Raw genomic sequence first — 20,212 nt, 5'->3', positions numbered from 1 at the left:
TCATCAGCTGCTCAAAATACTCCCTCCACCTTCTCAACACACTCTCCTCACTAGTCAACACATTTCCTCTCCATCCTTTACTGCTCTAACTTGCAGTACATCCTTTCAAGCTCGGTCCCTCTGCCTGGCCAATCGGTACAAATCCTTTTCTCCTTCCTTAGTGTCCAACCTCTCCTACAGCTCCTCATATGCCTTTTCCTTGGCTTTCGCCACATCCAATATCAATACCCACCCTCTGGCTGCTGTGCTGTAGATTTAGATCCATCGTTTAATAGTTAGAGAGACACTATTGATTCTGGTCATTACGTTCAGTACGAACACATTTCAGAGCAATTTTACTTCTCAGCCAGATTGAGACAATGTAAAACTCTACACACATGGATTAGGGGATTTTCTGCCATTCTTCATGGCAAATCCTCTCAAAATGGACAGTGGACAGCCAATTTTCAGGTCTCTGCAGAGATGTTCAATAGGGTTCAAGTCAGGGATTTGCACATTTTTGGTTCTTCTTTAGTGTGGCATATTCCACAACATTGTGCACATGCTTTTAAATGTTCTGTGTGAGAAAGAAAACAAGGTAGTCATAGCCTGGCATTGCTGGAGCTTCCATCCCCAAACTTCTGTTCTGTAACTGGTTCCTCTCAAGGTTTCTCAAGGTTTCTCAAGGAAGTGTTTCCTTGCCACAGTCACCCCAGGCTTGTTCATTGTTATAAATACACAAATGTGAATAGAAGTTAATTTTGTTGTATTACCCTTACATTCTGTAAAGCTGCTTTGACACCGTGTCTATAGTTAAAAAAAGTGCTGTAGAAATGAAAATGAATTGAATAGAATTGAAAGGTATTTTGCAGCCAAACACCAAGATGAAAAACCAACCGACAGAGTTGTAGTAATGTTGTGGACCACCAGAACAGCTTCATACACAGAATTACATTTATAGCATTTGGCAGACACTGTGGGTCTCATTTATACAACGGAGCAGTTGAGGGTTAAGGGCCTTGTTCAAGGGCCCAAAATCAGCAGCCTGGCAGGTCTGGGATTCAACGACCTTCTGAACAGAAGCTTTAAAACCATAAACACTGAGCTAACACATCCTGGAGCGTAACATACATGCCTCTGGAACAATACTGGAGAAACATCATTCTCTGCTCATTCTATTGCTGCAACATGATTGCGATTTCTGACCTCAAGGCCATCAAAAGAATGATCTTTAATAGCACTATCAAGGGATGAGGATGAGGATGGGGTTCGTCTTGAGTCCTTAAGGTTTCTTTCTGTCACCACCATCACCTCTGGCTGACTCAGGGTTCACTCAGACGAAGTACACAAACCATTTATTCAGTGTAGAATTGTGTCAAAGCTCCTCCCCATCCTGCCTCACACTGATCACCCCACCCCTTTTAGGAGCTTTAAATAATAAAAATACATGTTGCACTTTTTTATTCACTTAATCTGTTGTGTCTACATGTGCCAGAGTAATATATTTTTTCTTTATGGGCGGTCCGTAATGCTTGTGGGAGGACTCGGGTCTCGGGACCACCAGCTGCTTGTCATTTCAAAAATTGCATGTAGTTAAAGTAGAGATCCATTCTGTAAAATGTACCAGCAAAAGTAAAATTGCCCTCTTTAAACTTTTACTCGAGTAAAAGTACAAATGTTTTTGTCTTCAAATCTACTTAAGTATCCAAAGTACTGATTTATTATAACTATAATGTTTATCATTTTAGTCACATGACTCTCTACTTAATCACCTCAGTTTATGTGAAAAGACTCGAATGTGACTCTTAGCACACTGATCTATTAATAGGATCATATTAATGACTCAAACACTGATTTCTATTACAATGATTATGAACCTGAAACCTTCTTTTCAACTACTTCAAAAACTAAATGTTCTGCTTGATGATGAACTGATGCTGAACTGTATGTTGGGGATCAGTAGATGCACCATGCGTCAATCAGAACACGTGTAAAACAGAGCGTGTCCTCGACCCTGATTGGTCACTCGCTGCGTGTTTCACCAGTTTATATCCTCATAAATAAAAAGGAACGACTGATTTCACTAAATGTAGTCGAGTAAAAAGACTTAGAAATGTAGTGAAGTTACAGTAAAAACTCCTCAGAGGTGGAAACACCAGTAAAGTACAGACACGTGAAAAAGCTGCTTAAATACAGTGCAGTTACTTCATTAATGTCCACTCACTCATTAGTGACAAACTTATATGGCTAGATTTAGTCCTTTTAAATAAATAATCTCAATGTATTTCTTACTGTAAAGCTGCTTTGCTCCAGTGTTGAATGTGCTAATAACACTGAATGGTGCTGATGGACTTTAACTGGGTTAAATGATTGAATTTGTTTCACCAGGATTTTATAACTGCTTTTTGCTGTTCCGGATCACACACACGTTAATGCCACATAAATTCCTCCGAGACCTCATGAGCACATTCCCATACGTATTAGGTAGGGAAATGTTATTTGTGAAAAGACTGATATTTTTCCCCACGACGCATTCAAATCAGCCAAAGCAGACGCTCTCACTGCCCTCTATTCACAGTCCAAATGTTTTCCTATTCATTTCACATGCAAATCAAATCATCTCTTTTAATCCTTGCCACTTCTAATTACCAGCTTCCCAAATTGGATTTTGTCAAAGCTTTGTTGGCATTGTTTCCCCAGACACACACACACACACACACACACACACACACACACACACATGCACACACATAATGAAACACAATGAACACTGTATCTGCTGCATTAATATTTAGACCATTTTAGTAAAATGTCACATTTGTTTTGTCCCAACACGTGCTGAACTGAGGATAAGATTCGATCTGGTTCTGGTTCTTGGTGCCGAGTGTCTAGAAGAAAGTTTGGTGGATGAACAGTGACCTCTAGCGGGCAAGATGAAAAACTAAAACAGATATGCGAACGGGTTTCTTTACTACAGTTTTCCTTTTAAAAATAGAAAGGAAGAAAAAACAGAATGATGACAAACTGCTTAGTAATACCTAGAAGTATAGACGATAGTGACTATTCTGCTAAAAGATCCATGAAACTTGTCAGACAGACAGAGTCAATAGATAAGTGTGAGGTGTTACAGGATGTTAGTGGATGACGTGGAGATGAATAAAGACCTCAATTGAAGCAATAAGAGCATTAAAAATGGTGTAAAGCCGTACACAAAGATTTCCCACTGTTACGATGCGATCCGATTTCGATTCAATTTAACTAGAGCTGAAACGATTCCTAGAGTAACTCGAGTATTCGAGTACAGAAAATCTTCGTTTAGTCCATTTAACTTCACATGGAGCACTGTGTTTCCACACGGACTATTATTACTGTCGCACCACCTGCTAATCTCTGGAGCGCTCTGGACAGGTAAACACTTTTTTTAGCCAATAGGACAGCGTCTCCCCTGATCCCTGGACAGAACTCTGTCTTACCATCAGCTCTGGAGGAGACGGTACAAGACAGATGAAGCAGAGGAGCCTCGTTCATACACCAGCTTCAAACCTCAGGCCCACAACATGCACACCGGTGGATGCACCAGAAATGTCGGATGTTTACGAGAAATAAAGTCGGAATCGGAAACTTTTTATTATGAGGCAGAAACGGGCTTTTATCAAATTCAGGCCAAAGACTACGACAGAAAGTTTTAGAAAACTAAAACAGATATGCGAACGGGTTTCTTTACTACAGTTTTCCTTTTAAAAATAGAAAGGAAGAAAAAACAGAATGATGACAAACTGCTTAGTAATACCTAGAAGTATAGACGATAGTGACTATTCTGCTAAAAGATCCATGAAACTTGTCAGACAGACAGAGTCAATAGATAAGTGTGAGGTGTTACAGGATGTTAGTGGATGACGTGGAGATGAATAAAGACCTCAATTGAAGCAATAAGAGCATTAAAAATGGTGTAAAGCCGTACACAAAGATTTCCCACTGTTACGATGCGATCCGATTTCGATTCAATTTAACTAGAGCTGAAACGATTCCTAGAGTAACTCGAGTATTCGAGTACAGAAAATCTTCGTTTAGTCCATTTAACTTCACATGGAGCACTGTGTTTCCACACGGACTATTATTACTGACGCACCACCTGCTAATCTCTGGAGCGCTCTGGACAGGTAAACACTTTTTTTTTTAGTCAATAGGGCAGTGTCTCCCCTGATCCCTGGACAGAACTCTGTCTTACCATCAGCTCTGGAGGAGACGGTACAAGACAGATGAAGCAGAGGAGCCTCGTTCATACACCAACAGCTTCAAACCTCAGGCCCACAACATGCACACCGGTGGATGCACCAGAAATGTCGGATGTTTACGAGAAATAAAGTCGGAATCGGAAACTTTTTATTATGAGGCAGAAACGGGCTTTTATCAAATTCAGGCCAAAGACTACGACAGAAAGTTTTAGAAAACTAAAATTACAAAAATTATGAAATATAAAAATTAGCAAATGTCTACAATGGCTCTTACTCTGTATGGATCTGGATCTGTTTATTTTCAGAAAACGTACCTTGTAAAGAGGTCTTCTCACGTCTATTGGACAGCTTTGGATGACCTCGTCGACAACATCTGAAATGGGCTGCATGAAGTCCGGGTTGGCAAACTAGGGATAAGAAAATACATAAATACATTTCAAGAACGTTTACGTTTATAAAAAAGTACTGACATTTTACTCAAATGATGTTCCACAGCAAACGTTCCACAGTATATAGTGCTACAACCTGGAACTCAAGTGGACTGAACTGAGATTCTACTAAAGTCATGCACAATCATGATTGAGTCATAAATATGATTTTATCCCATATTCCATCATAAATTCATAAAGAAATCCACGTCACACAAAAAACGGGGGGGATGAACACTTTAACAGACACACTTGTAATACACGTGTACATCTCTGTTACCTCTGGATGGAAGAAAATCTCTGGGCCAAGAAAACGTTCATATCCCACGTCTATGTGAAACTCGTTTTTGCTGATGGCGTTGATGCCTTTATGGTTTTGATCCATTTCCCGGGGTCTGTGTCGTACTTTGTGAACTCCCTCACGATGTCTGGGCAGATGTAGCAGTACCTCGCCTAAACACAAAAAATCCATTCAGATCGATTAGAGCACTCTAACGTTTACTGTGGCCTTTAATACAGACAACTGATAACCAATAAAGCCTCATATTGGCCAGAACAGTGTGTATAAACATATACTATAGAGATTATTAGTTTGTGGACACCTGAGCATAAGATTGTGCTTTTTGAGCATCCCATTCCACATTTAGTCTCCATTTGCTCTCTTATATCCTCCACTCTTCTGGGGAGATGTTCCACTAGATTCTGCAGTGTGCTTGTGGAGATTTGTGCTCCTGATGTACTGTAGGTGAGGATGTGAGGAGGCCTGGGGTGCATTCAGTGCTCACATTCATCCCATTAGGGTTGTATCTCTATAGCAGGAGATCTTCCACTCCAACCCATAGGTAATGTCATGCTGGAACACGTTTGGGTCTCTGTGTTCAAGTGAATCCAATTGGGTTCCTCCATTATTGTGAGAACAGTTTGGGAAGAACCTCATTCAAATCTAATGGTCAGGTGTCCCAATACTTTTTATCCATATTGTGTGTGTTTATGCATATATATATATATATATATGTAAACACACACACACACATAAATACAGTGGTGTGAAAAAGTGTTTGTCCCCTTCCTGATTTCTTTTTTTTTTATGTTTGTCACACTTTAATATTTCAGATCATCAAACTGATTTAAATATTAGTAAAAGAGAACACAAGTGAACACAACATGCAGTTTTTAAATAAAGGTTTTGATTATTAAGGGAAAACAAAATCCAAAACCACATGGCCCTGTGTGAGATAGTGTTTGCTCCCCTGTTAAAACTGTGGTTAAATTTCTCTAGGACAGTGGAACAGTGGAGAACCTTTCCAGGAGTCTCCAGTTGACCACAATTACCTCAAGAGCACAGGGATGACTCATCCAAGAGGTCACAAAAGACCCCACAACAACATCCAAAGAACTGCAGGTCTCACTTTGCCTCAGTTATGGTCAGTGTTCATGACTCCAACATAAGAAAGAGACTCGGTCTCATGGCAGAGTTCCAAGACGAAAACCACTGCTGAGCAAAAAGAACATAAAGACTCGTCTCAGTTTTGCCAAAAAACATTTTTATGATCCCCAAGACTTTTGGGAAAATACTCTGTGGACTGATGAGACAAAAGTTGAACTTTTTGGAAGGTGTGTGTCCCATTAGAAAATCATACCAACAGTGAAACATGGCGGTGGTAGTGTGATGGTCTGGGGCTGTTTTGCTGCTTCAGGACCTGGAAGACTTGCTGTGATAAATGGAACCATGAATTCTGCTGTTTACCAAAAAAATTCTGAAGGAGAATGTCTGGCCATCTGTTTCTGACCTCAAGCTGAAGCGAACCTGGGTTCTGATCCAAAACACACCAGCAAGTTCACCTCTGAATGTCTGAAGAAAAACAAAATGAAGACTTTGGAGTGGTCTAGTCAAAGTCCTGACCTGAATCCTATTGAGATGCTGTGGCATGACCTTAAAAAAGCTGTTCATGTTCAAAAACCCTCCAATGTGTCTGAATTACAATAATTCTGCATAGATGAGTGACCAAAATTCCTCCACAGCGCTGTAACAGACTCAGTGTGAGTTATCACAAACGCTTGATTGCTGTCGTTGCTGCTGAGGACGGCCCAACCAGTTATTAGGTTTAGGGGCAAATACTTTTTCACATAGGGCCATGTAGTTTTGGATTTTGTTTTCCTCAATAATAAAAACCTTCATTTAAAACTACAAGAAATCAGTAAGGGGCAAACACTTTTTCACTCCACAGTGTGTGTAATATATACAGTATATACACACACACACACACACACACACACACACACACACACATTCAGTGGGGCAAATAAGTATTTGATACACTGCAGATTTTATAAGTTTTCCCACTTACAGAGAACAGAGAGATCTGTAATTCTCATCATAGGTACACCTCAACTGTGAAAGACAATCTAAAAAAAAAAAAAACAGAAAATCACATTGTATGATTTTTAAATAATTAATTTTCATTTTATTGCATGAAAAGTATTTGATACAATAGAAAAATAGAACCAGGTTTGCACAAACTGCAGCAGGGATTTTGGCCCACTTCTCCATACAGGTCTTCTCCAGATCTTTCAGGTTTTGGGGCTGTCGCTGGGCAAGACGGTGTTTCAGCTCACTCCATAGATTTTCTATTGGGTTCAGGTCTGGAGACTGGCTAGGCCACTTCAGGACATTGAAATGCTTTCCTACAGAGCCACTCGTTAGTTGCCCTGGCTGTGTGTTTGGGGTCACTGTCATGCTGGAAGATCCAGCCACCACCCATCTTCAATGCTTTTACTGAGGGAGGGAGCTTGTTGCCCAAAATCTTGTGATTCATGACCCCATCCATGCTCCTTCAATACGGTGCAGTCGTCCTGCCCCCTTTGCAGAACAGCACCCCAAAGCATGATGTTTCCACCCCATGTTTCACGGGTTGGGATGGTGTTCTTGGCATTGTACTCATCTTCCTCCAAACACAGCGATTGGTGTTTATACCAAAGAGTTCTATTTTGTTTTATCTGGGCACATGACCTTCTCCCATGCCTCTTCAGGATCATCCAGATGGTCTTTGAAAAACTTCAGACAGGCCTGGACATGTGCTGGCTTCAGTAGGGGGACCTTACCCATGCTGCAAGATTTTAATCCATGACAGTGTAATGTGTTACTAATGCTAACCTTTAAGACTGTGGTCTCAGCTCTCTTTAGGTCATTGACCAGGTCCTTCTTTGTAGTTCTAGGCTGATCACTCATCTTTTCTCAAGATCATTGATACTCTACGAGGTGAGATCTTGCATGGAGCCCCAGTCAGAGGGAGATTTACAGTCATTTTCAATTTCTTCTATTTTCTAATAGTTGCGGCAACACTTGTTGCCTCCTCACCAAGCTGTTCGCCTCTTGTCCTGTAGCCCATCCCAGCCTTGTCCAGGTCTACAATTTTGTCCCTAGTGTCCTTAGACAGCTCTTTAATCTTGCCCATAGTGGAAAGGTTTAAGTGTGATTGAGTGTGTGGACAGGTGTGTTTTATACAGGTAACGAGGTTAAACAGGTGCAGTTAATACAGGTAATGAGGGAAGGATAGGGGGCTTCTTGAAGACCAACAAACAGGTCAGTGAGAGACAGAAATCTTGCTGGTTGGTAGATACTTATTGGTATAAATACTTGTCATGCAATAAATAGGAAATGAATTATTTCAAAATCATACAAAGTGATTTATCTGGATTTTCTATAGATTCTGTCTCTCACAGTTGTGCTGTACCTACGATGAAAATTACAGATCTCTCCATTCTTTGTAAGTGGGAAAATCGGCAGTGTATCAAACACTAATTTGCCCTACTGTATATACACACACACACACACACACACACACAAGACTGTATAATGCTCTCTAAAGATCCTAAAGCCAACATCTGGATCCAGCCCTCTAGTCAAATTTCACTCAAACATTCACAGCGAGAGCACACGCCGTCTTTATAATCATGTCTAGAGATTTATAATTGATGATATAGAGGGCAGGAGAGAAAAATGATTACAAACACAAGTGAGACTGCACTTTCACCTTGACCGTCTTTGCGGTCTCGAGGGACTGTTCAGGAGGAATCCCGACCTCTCTCTCTCTGAGGAGCTGCTGGATGAAGTAGGTGATGTCTCGGCCCGCTATAGGGATGTGCTTTATACAGCTCCCAATCACATAGCCCTCTGCCTGAAGTCCAGGGAGAAAAAAAAAACGTGAGAAGCAATAATCAGCTGTACATGTCAACCCATTTGAATAGAAATTAGCTGCACATACATACAAAAAAATCTGAGCTCCATGGAATCTTGAATAAATCTTTTAAAGCAGGTTGTAGATATTATTTCAGGATGTGACCGAATATGAGTATACGTTATTTATGAATCAAACTGAACAGATAAAGTGTTCTGAGAGAAAAAAAAAAAGAATGATAAAAAGTTCACACAGGATTAGACCAGAGCTGTGCATCAGAACAGGTGTATCTACTGTGACTTCATATGGCACTAAATACAGGGAGATTCATGAGCGAAACCTGCCAGAGACTTGAGACTTGCACTGAGGTCCATGACTTTACAGATACTGATAAAGCTACAATGCAATTGTCACATGAACAGCCTAAAGATCCTTAACTGAGAAACTCAAGAATGATGAGGACGGATTTGGACTGTAATTGATATCAACAGTCTGAAACAATGTCTCAGGACTGCAGCATGAAGAGTTCTGCATTTCAGCATCTATCACTGAACAGAGCACCTCAGCAATCATGAAACTTTAATAAATGGACATTCGGTGCCTCTCAGATAAGTGTTTGGGGTTCCCCTTTGAGTCTGGTTTTTCTCTAGGTTTCTTTTGCGCTTTTCACAACAGACATTGTCTCAAAGCAGCTTTACAGAAATCAACAGTTAAGGTGAATGGTGTGTATTTGTACCTGATGAGCAGCCGTGGTGACTGTGGCAAGAAAAAACTCCCTTAGATGTTATAAGGAAGAAACCTTGAGAGGAACCAGACTCAAAAGGGGAACCCATCCTCATTGGGGTGACATCAAGACTGTAATTATAGGCTTTAACCAACACAGAACACTGGAGAGTAAGAACTAAAGCCACTCTAACTTGAGGGACCTGATGCAGTTTTGCCTTCATGAATAGGCAACAATTCAATTGGAGAGATGTGCTAAGGGTATAGAGACATGCAGGATCCTCAGAGAACTGCAGCTCTAATGCAACACAATGCAGGAAAACAAACCAAGAGGGTGAATACTTTTGCAAGGCAACTTATGAAGATTGTAGGACATTTTAGATTACATTTACAGTATTTGGCAACTAAATATTTATATTACATTTATCTCATTCATACAATTTAACTGCTACAGGGGTTAAGGGCCTTCCTCAGGGGCCCAGGAGTGGCAGCTTGGTGTGGCTGGGATTTGTGTAAAAATCCTTAGACACAGGAAGTTCAGAACTCAGGTGAGGGCTCCCTCCGGTGAGGAGGAGGGGGAACTACCGAGGGAGCTGTGACATGAATTTACAGACTTCAAACTTAGTAACTACATGGTCAGAGTCACTGTGGTTTGTATTTTGAGAAGCAGAAGTACTTTTGATTACAAAAATAAAAATTAAATGCAGAAGTTACAATAATAACTGTGCAAAAAGGTTATAAAAAATGTCTTTAGTATAAAATCTAGTTTTCCTCGGAATAGTTGAAGAACTACTGTGGATAATAGCATCTTTAGCAAGTTACATCTCAGGATTACAACTGAATCACGATTTGTGCCGCAGAGAAAGAAAACCATTAAGGCCATGAAGAAAATCAATAATAAACAAGTATTTCTCTCTGAGATCTCTCTGAGCCTAATGAGACTTGTAATGGGTTTCTTGGTGAAACATTTATAGACAGCGCTCCTAATAATTACAAGATAACATCATACAGTGCATCCGGAAAGTTTTCCCAGAGCTTCACTTTTTCCACAAGTTACATCTTAAATTGTTTAAATTCATTATTTTCCTCAAAATTCTAAAAAAACCATAATGACAACATAAAAGAAGTGTGTATAAAATATTTGCAAATCTATTAAAAATAAATGATTAAAATAAAATCACATCAGTATTTACAGTCTTTGTTCAATACTTTGTTGAAGCTCATTTGGTACTAATTACAGCTTTAATTTTTTTTGAGTTTGCTACTACAAGCTTGATGCACCTATTCTTGGGCAGTTTCTCCCATTCTTTTTTGCAGAACCTCTCAAACTCAATCAGGTAGGATGAGGAGTGTCCGATCTCTCCAAAGATGTCTGGACCTCTGGCTGGGACACTCCCGTAGCCACTCCTTCGTTATCTTTACTGTGTGATTTGGCTCGTTGTCCTGTTGGAAAATGAACCGTCACACTAGTCTGACGTCCAGAGCGCTCTAGAGCAGGTTTTCATCAAGGACGTCTCTGTACATTGCTGCACTTATCTTTGCCTCGATCCTGACAAGTCTCCCAGTTCCTTCCACAGAAAAACATCCCCACAGCACGATGCTGCCACCACCATGCTTCACTGTAGGGATGGAATTGGCCAGGTGATGAGCGGTGCCTGGTTTCCTCCAGACATGACGCTTGACACTCAGGCTAAAGAGTTCAATCTTTCTTTCTCATGGACTAAGAGTCCTTTAGGTGCCTTTTGGCAAACTTCAGGTTGGCTGTCATGTGCCTTTTACTGAGAAGCTGGAGCACTTTCAGAGTGACCATCGGGTTCTTTGGTCAACTCCCTGACTAAGGCAATTTTCCCAATATGCTCAGTTTGGCCTGGTGGCCTGCTCTAGTAAGAGTCCTGGTGGTTCCAAATTTCTTCCATTTACGGATGATGGCGGGTGGCCATTGTGCTCACTGGGACCTTCAATGTTGCAGAAATGCTACAGAATTCTGAATTTAATACATTTTTGGAATAAAGCTGGAGAATAAAATGTGGAAAAAGTGAAACACTGTGAATACTTTCCTTGTGCACTGTATCTAACATGAGCAAACAAAAAAAGAGCTAAATGTGTTTTTTCTCCAAACATTTGGAGGCACACAACTGTATAAGACGTCTGTGGATGTGGTGGCATGACATTTTCCCTTCACTCAAGCTAGAAGACCCAAACCTGTTCCAGCATGAGAATGCCCCTGTTCAAAAATTCAGCTTACATGGGTTGGAGTGGAAGATCTGCTATAGAGCTCCAACCCTACTGGGATGAATGTGAACACTGACTGCACCCCAGGTCTCCTGACCTCCTTTACTAACACCCTTGTAGCTGAATGAGAACAAATCTCCAAAATCTACTGGAACATCTTCCTAGAAGAGTGGAGCTTATTATAAGAGCAAATGGGGATTAATTGTGGAGTGAGATGTTTAAAAAAAAAATTATGAAACAAAATCACACACCAATCGGATAAACTTTTGGTCTATATAGTGCACTTTTTAATTATTTAAAGATAATGAGGAATGTATAGTTCCTTTCATGAATAAAAATAAAGCCTGTGGTACTAATGACTAGCCCATGTAAGCCTTTGCTCGCTGCTCATGCAGATGAAGTGTTGATTAAGTTCTAACTGAAGTAAAGATCTTTTCCACATTAATCAGGATTTATTTTCCTCACACTGATATGAATATGGTTGTTGTACCACAGGTATCACGTGTGTGACTCCATCACCACTGTCAATGACGGTTCCTGTCAGAGTTCGCTCTCCAACCTGCCGGGACGTCCATGAGGCCGCTAGAGCGAGAACAGCCTGCAGGTTATCACACACACACACACACACACACACACACACACACACACACACACACACACACAGTGGTAAAGCATTACCTCTCAGTGCTCCAGTAGTAATGTGCTTATTGCACTGTGATAACGTCAGAGCTGCAGGTATCTTCATGTTCAGTGGGTCATGGACTCATGGAGCATCAGTATAAAGTTCTTTCTCAATCATTGAAGAATTTATAAACCATAACTCGCTTCCAAATCTCTCAATCTTAATGTCGACTTCTGTAGATCTCTTGAGGGTTTGTCATGCCCTTCTAATCTTTAAAAAATTCTAATATATGAAGTAAAAACTTGAATAACAATAATTGTGGCAGGATTTTAGTTTGTTGAATTTTATTAGTTGTTTTTTTTTTGCATTTGGTTTTTTTTCTGTATCTGTATCACATATTTTCACACAAATCTTTTTCTTTTTACTATTTTTTAAAAATCGTTTTTTTTTTTTTTTTTCATTTGTTTAAAGTAACTCGTGGACAAACTGTTTTTAATTACTTAAAATCTGGACAAATTGTATACATCGTGCAATATTTTGTTCTGGTCTGGACATGTGTATGATTAATGTATGCATGAAAAAGTTACATATAGAGAATTATCTTAACTATTAAACTATCTAAAAATAATTCAGACTATTCTCTAATTTTAACTATAAAAAATATATACTGTACACACAATTATTGTTCAATCTAATCTCGTTTTTACACAGACTTTCGTCAGTTTACCAAAAGAATTCATGATGGACCCAAACCTGTCCTAGCATGACAATGTCCCTGTGCACAAAGCCAGTTCCATTAAGATATGCTGTCCATGCGGAACCATCACATCTTCATGATGTCCATGCGGAACCATCGCATCTTCATGCTGTCTATGTGGAACCATCGCATCTTCATGCTGTCTATGTGGAACCATCGCATCTTCATGATGTCCATGTGAAACCATCGCATCTTCATGATGTCCATGTGAAACCATCGCATCTTCATGATGTCCATGCGGAACCATCGCATCTTCATGCTGTCTATGTGGAACCATCGCATCAGACCCCCATCCAGTAGGACATCTGGATGGATTAGGCAGGTCCAGAAAGCAGAAGGACTCTAATAAAGCCTAGCTGTGTTGAGGTGTTCAGACTGTGGAAGTCCTTTAGACCCTCCATTTCCCATATTAGCCTTGATCTCTTATACAATTCACTGTACACTTACCACAAGGAAGCTGTGATCCTCAGGCTCAGCTCGGAGGTATTTAAATATGACCTGCTCCATGAACTTCTCCATCAAATCCCAGTCCTCTGTGATTCCGTGTCTGATAGGCCACTGGAACACAAACACACACACACAGTGGTAAAGCATTACCTCTCAGTGCTCCAGTAGTAATGTGCTTATTACACTGTGATAACGTCAGAGCTGCAGGTCTCTTCATGTTCAGTGGGTCATGGACTCATGGAGCATCAGTATAAAGTTCTTTTTCAATCATTGAAGAATTTATAAACCATAACTCGCTTCCAAATCTCTCACTCTTAATGTCGACTTCTGTAGATCTCTTGAGGGTTTGTCATGCCCTTCTAATCTTTAAAAAATTCTAATATATTAAGTAAAAACGTGAATAACAATAATTGTGGCAGGATTTTAGTTTGTTGAATTTTATTAGTTGTTTTTTTGCATTTGTTTTTTTTTTCTGTATCTGTATCACATATTTTCACACAAATCTTTTTCTTTTTACTATTTTTTAAAAATCGATTTTTTTGTTCATTTGTTTGTTTAAAGTAACTCGTGGACAAACTGTTTTTAATTACTTAAAATCTGGACAAATTGTATACATCGTGCAATATTTTGTTCTGGTCTGGACATGTGTATGATTAATGTATGCATGAAAAAGTTACATATAGAGAATTATCTTAACTATTAAACTATCTAAAAATAATTCAGACTATTCTCTAATTTTAACTATAAAAAATATATACTGTACACACAATTATTGTTCAATCTAATCTCGTTTTTACACAGACTTTCGTCAGTTTACCAAAAGAATTCATGATGGACCCAAACCTGTCCTAGCATGACAATGTCCCTGTGCACAAAGCCAGTTCCATTAAGATATACTTTCCATGGTTCAGAGTGGAGGATCTCCTGCTTTAAAGATCTGACCTCAACCCTATTGTGATAAACTGAAACACTGACTGCACCCTGGGTCTCCTCACCTTCTCATCCTACATCAGCACCTGACTTTACTAACACCCTTGTTCCTGAATGAGCACAAATCTCATGAAGTTTACTAGAACAGCAAATGGGGACTAAATGTGGAATGAGATGTTCAGCCCATAGCAATCTTTTGGTCAGGTGTCCACAAAGCGTTGTCTATATAGTGTTTATATACATGTACTTATTTACAGTCACTGGATCTATTTTAGGTGAAAAAAATATTGCTTATGAATGACGTGATCAGAACGACATCAAAAGTATATGGAAGCACTTTTACCTGAACGGCGATGTAAAGACCTGGAACGTTGAACGTTTCGAACATGATCTCGGCTAAGTATTCTCTGTTCTCCGGCGTGTTCAGAGGAGGTTCCGTCTGATTGTGATAAAACAAAGAACAGGAGAAATCCTTAATGCAGATGCAGAGATGTGACAATCTGAAATGTAAGGCTTCGACAATTGTCATTAATATTTACTTTATTGGGAACAATGCAGATGTGATGAACTCAAACATCAAATCATACATCGGAGTTTGAAAATGATTTCACCGACGTTGACTGTGGCATGAATGTAAGTGCCATTGAGCATTTCAGAAACTGATCATTTGGGATTTTCACTTTTTGGTGAAAATAAAAACAAAAGAAGAAGGTATGATGGATACGGAAGCTCAAATAATCACTCCTTACAGTCACGGTGAGCAGAAAAGCATCTCGGAATGCCCCAAAATCAGACCTGCAGCAGCAGAACACCACATCAGATTCCGCTCCTGTCAGCCACATGTGTGGGAACAGATTTACTCAAACCGGACTGTTCAAGATTGGAAGGAAAAACCAGATTTTTTTTTTTCAAACTTTGGGGACAATTTGGATTGCTTGAGGAAACTGTACAACTGCACAATTTCTTTAGGATATAGAAAATAGCCCCAATAGAACAAAAATGTAAATAAAATGATGACTATATACTTTATGCACTTAATAGCCATCAAATACATTATTTAAAATAGAAAGAGTTTAACATCACAGTGTTTCTGCCCGATCAGTGCCTGGGAAAAGAGAGGATTAGTCTGAAAAATGACCAAATTGCCAAAAGTGACTTTCAACAAGAAGCTTCCACCACCATGCTTCATATTCTACATGCTGCTCTCACAGTAATAATGAGAGTTTAATCGTCCTGTACTATACAACATCGCATCTTCATGCTGTCCATGCGGAACCATCGCATCTTCATGATGTCCATGCGGAACCATCGCATCTTCATGATGTCCGTGCGGAACCATCACATCTTCATGATGTCCATGTGAAACCATCGCATCTTCATGCTGTCTATGTGGAACCATCGCATCAGACCCCCATCCAGTAGGACATCTGGATGGATTAGGCAGGTCCAGAAAGCAGAAGGACTCTAATAAAGCCTAGCTGTGTTGAGGTGTTCAGACTGTGGAAGTCCTTTAGACCCTCCATTTCCCCATATTAGCCTTGATCTCTTATACAATTCACTGTACACTTACCACAAGGAAGCTGTGATCCTCAGGCTCAGCTCGGAGGTATTTAAATATGACCTGCTCCATGAACTTCTCCATCAAATCCCAGTCCTCTGTGATTCCGTGTCTGATAGGCCACTGGAACACAAACACACACACACGCACACACACACACACACACACACACACACACACACACACCAGAATCACCATCATCCTCATTATTACTCTGACAATATTTGCAAAATATTTCAAAGAATAAAAGAGAAGTTTTTAATGTAATTCCACAAAAATCTAACTATTTTAAATGCGCTTACAGAAGAGAGGCTACAAGTTGTACATCAGTCAGAGAAGATTTTGATTTATTTATACACTACATGAACAAAAGTACACCTGAGACACCAGAGTTTTCCAGCTATATGTGGTTCTTCTTCAAACTGCTCCCACAAGGTTGGAAGCACACAACTTTATATGAAGTCTTTAGAGGTGGTAGCATGAAACATGACCTTCACTTGAACTAGAAGACCCAGACCAAACAATGCCGCTGTGCACAAAGAAAACTCGAAGAAGATTTGCTTTACATGGGTTGGAGTGAAAGATCTTCTGCTATAGAGCTCTACACTATTGAATTAACACCTTTGGGATGAATGTGAACGCTGACTGCACCCCAGGCCTCCTCACCTTCTCACCTACACCAGTACCTGACTTTACTTACACTCCTGTAGATAGATAAGAACAAATCTCCAAACATCTTTCCAGAAGAGTGGAGACTCAATGTGGAATTGGATGTTCAGAAATAAGCACATACCAATCTTATGTTTAGGGTCACAAAATCGTGTTTTGTAAAGTGTGTAAAGAGTTTACATTATAAAAACACAACTCCTTGAGTATCACTTTCTAAACACTTTCAATTCTACTGTATTGTTATTTTACTGTTATTGTTACATTTGTTCTCATGATACTGGTTTTCCTGGTACAATTTTCCTGTTAAAATTGTATTATTTTTATCAATAATTATTACTATTATTTTCATTTTAATTATTAGTAGTAGTATCGTTGTGGTTTCCGTTTTTGTTCTAGATGGTGCGCTTATAATGGCATTAATGTTATGTCTTTATCTATTATCTATTAATGTTTTTTACATTTCAAACCTTAACCCTTGCCTTTTAAGGAAACACTTCAAACAACAAAAGCTGAGAAATGTGTTGAGAAGAAAGAGGGAGTATTTTGAGCAGCTGATAAATGAGGTTGGATGATGTGGAGTTGGTGAAGAAGGAAGTGGATAGGATTAGTAAGGAGGAAGTGAGAGCAGCAATTAAGAGAATGAAGAGTGTAGAATCGGTTGGACCAGATGACATACCAGTAGAAGCATGGAGATGTTTAGGAGAGATGCAGTGGAGTTTTTAAACAGATTGTTTAACAAGATTCTGGAAGGTGAGAGGATGCCTGAGGAATGGAGAAGGAGTATGCTGGTACTGATCTTTAAGAATAAGGGAGAGTTTCCAGTTTGCAGTATTGATGGACAGGTTGATGGACGATGTCAGACAGGAGTTTCCCTGGATGCTGAAGAGCCTGGAGAGGTGGAGATATGTGCTGGAGAGAAGGGGAATGAAAGTCAGTAGGAGTAAGAAAGAGTACATGTGTGTGAATGAGAGGGAGGGCAGTGTAGGGGTGTGGTTGCAGGGAGAAGAGGTGGAGAAGGTGGAGGAGTTCAGGTACCTGTGGTCAACAGTGCAAAGTAATGGAGAGTGTGTTAGAGAAGTGAAGAAAAGAGTGCAGGCAGGGTGGAGTGGGTGGAGAAGAGTGATAGCAGGAGTGATTTGTGATAGAAGAGTATCTGAAAGGGAAAGTTTATAAGTCAGTGGTGAGACCTGAGATGTTGTATGGTTTAGAGACAGTGGCATTGAGTAAAAGACAGGAGGTGGAGCTGGAGGTAGCAGAGCTGAAGATGTTGAGGTTTTCATTCGGATCAGATATGCAATCAAATAAATACATTTGTGCTGCTGAAATGCATTGACGCCAAACAGAAGAAAATCAGCCTCATGCATTTTCAGTCACAATAATCCAAACCCTCATTTATATCAAGACTAAAACTGTGCGCCATCACACTGACAACATGACCACATTGTGAAGATCTTGTTAGTACACCATAACAAACAGACATGTCCTTCAGATGGAAATGAGATGTTCATTGGCACAAATACTTACTTTTGAGAGATGAACTGAGGATTTTGAGAAAAATGCATGTTTTTTCAAGAAATCCAACGTGTTGCTTTTTGAGAAATGCACTAACTGGATTGCAAACATTATAGAAAAACCGTAACAACAATAATTGGGAAATATAAATGCTCCTCTTATCTAAACTGGCTTATATGTGTAAAAGTAAGGTCACCTTGGTTGCGTAGTTGGGTTTGTCGATCGCTTCATCACCAATGAAGAAATCCAGATCATCCACTCCCTTCATGAGGCGTCTCTGAGCCTGGTCTCCAACTCCAGCTGTCTCTCTAATAGCGATGCCTGTGTGTCAATAAAAAAACAACATGATAATGATTATTATAGTCATCAAATGTTTAATCTAATGATTATTGTATTATCCAATCCATTTCATACATCATGACACTTTCATGACACTGCGATGCAAAAATGTCATGATGTGCATAGTGAAAATGTGCAGTATCAGCATTTTGTCAATTCTGTGTTTTATTTGCAATTGAACTGCACTGTTTGAGCACCAGAATTTTAATATGTACAGCACATAGAGCTTACATATACAGAGAGCGGTTCTTTTTAATAGAGGGCTAACTGTTTTATGTTGAATGATGACGATATAACGATTAAAACAAGCTCTATTATCAGTCAAAACTCATCATACATGTACTTCTCTGAGATCTACGATGTTCAAGAACAAGAGCAAAGAAACTGGTCCTTTTAGCCGACTTTGGAGCTCTATTTCTTCAAACTTCCTTGTTTATTCAAACTAAACATTTGGAAAAAATATACATTTGTAATACATGGCAAGCCTATTTACAATTTATTTTATATTGTATGAATATAAATGCACAATATTGGATGTTAAAGCCAATTATGAAGCCAGGATCATGAACTGATTCGAATAGTGTCAGATCGAGTCAGATCTTTTTTAGCCTTTGGTTGATCACAGCGTCAACGTGAGGTTTAAAAATAAATAAATAAATAAATAAATAAAAAGAGGTGTTCCACTGTAAAATAGCTTTAATGAGATTTTCCCTGTGGCATTTTTTCATTAAAAACCCAACCTAAATATCTGACATGAGAAAGATATATATTACTCCCTAAGCACTAAAAAAGACAAAGATGACCATGGGAGCTATTAAAGAGCTATTAAATGACCCTATTAAGAGTCTTAGGTGGACACTACTTACAGGATGCCATGATAAACTGTGGCTCTGTGTTTCCTGCATAGCCGATCTTCGTGTAACTGAAACAAATATAATAATATCATCAAATAAAATTGATAATTAAAAGAGGAGTAAAGTGGCATTTAGATGTAGGCACCTTTAGAATGATATTGTAACTTCACCAGTAGGTGGCCCTGTCACCAACTTTGTTAGTAACGTCTCTAGGTTACGGATGTAACCCTAGTTCCCCGAGGGAACTCGAGCTGCGTCGTAACGCAGGGGCGTTCCCCAAAGCAGTTGTACTAAGATACAGCTTCAATTACTTAAATTACATGTTACCAGACGGTTCTAGAAGCTTCCATAGAACACACACACGGCAGCCAGAAGAAATAGAAAAGTGAAGGAAAAAGAAAAAGGTAGAAAAACAATACGGTGCATACAAACCTTCGGTGCTTGGAAGAAGTGATTAAAGTAGTCTTGTGTTAATCCTGAAACAATTTCTCTTATGAGGGAGTTTAGAACCTTATTGAGATCCTCACCTCAGGGACCCCCACTAGCTAACAGAAGTCTACAATCCCCAAACTACTGCTGCATGATGAGACCTTGTGACAATCACCACTGTAATCACTGGTTTAGTGGAACACAGTGGCAGTGCGGAGGTGGGAGCTTCAGAGGAGGGAAGTAACCAAGTACAAATACTTCAGTAGATTTTTCTGGTATCAATATTTTACTTCCCTTTTTACTTTCACTCATTACATTTT

The 20,212-nt window shown here is 39.5% G+C and overlaps 1 protein-coding gene across 1 annotated transcript in view; it reads right to left on the bottom strand.

The window, feature by feature from the left end:
* The window catches only part of actr3b (actin related protein 3B), a 33,134-nt gene that overhangs the window by 10,701 nt on the left and 2,221 nt on the right, over positions 1 to 20,212 (bottom strand). The window contains 9 exon segments of the mRNA XM_046846392.1: positions 4,529 to 4,621; positions 4,923 to 5,017; positions 5,020 to 5,095; positions 8,677 to 8,820; positions 12,266 to 12,373; positions 14,875 to 14,970; positions 16,102 to 16,212; positions 18,467 to 18,591; positions 19,476 to 19,531. Of these exon segments, the coding sequence (XP_046702348.1) occupies positions 4,529 to 4,621; positions 4,923 to 5,017; positions 5,020 to 5,095; positions 8,677 to 8,820; positions 12,266 to 12,373; positions 14,875 to 14,970; positions 16,102 to 16,212; positions 18,467 to 18,591; positions 19,476 to 19,531 (904 nt within the window).

This window comes from Silurus meridionalis, chromosome 4 (genome assembly GCF_014805685.1).
Source record: "Silurus meridionalis isolate SWU-2019-XX chromosome 4, ASM1480568v1, whole genome shotgun sequence".
Classification (NCBI taxonomy): Eukaryota; Metazoa; Chordata; class Actinopteri; order Siluriformes; family Siluridae; genus Silurus; species Silurus meridionalis.
Note: the sequence above shows the minus strand (reverse complement) of the source record. Positions and strands in the feature narration are given on the sequence as shown.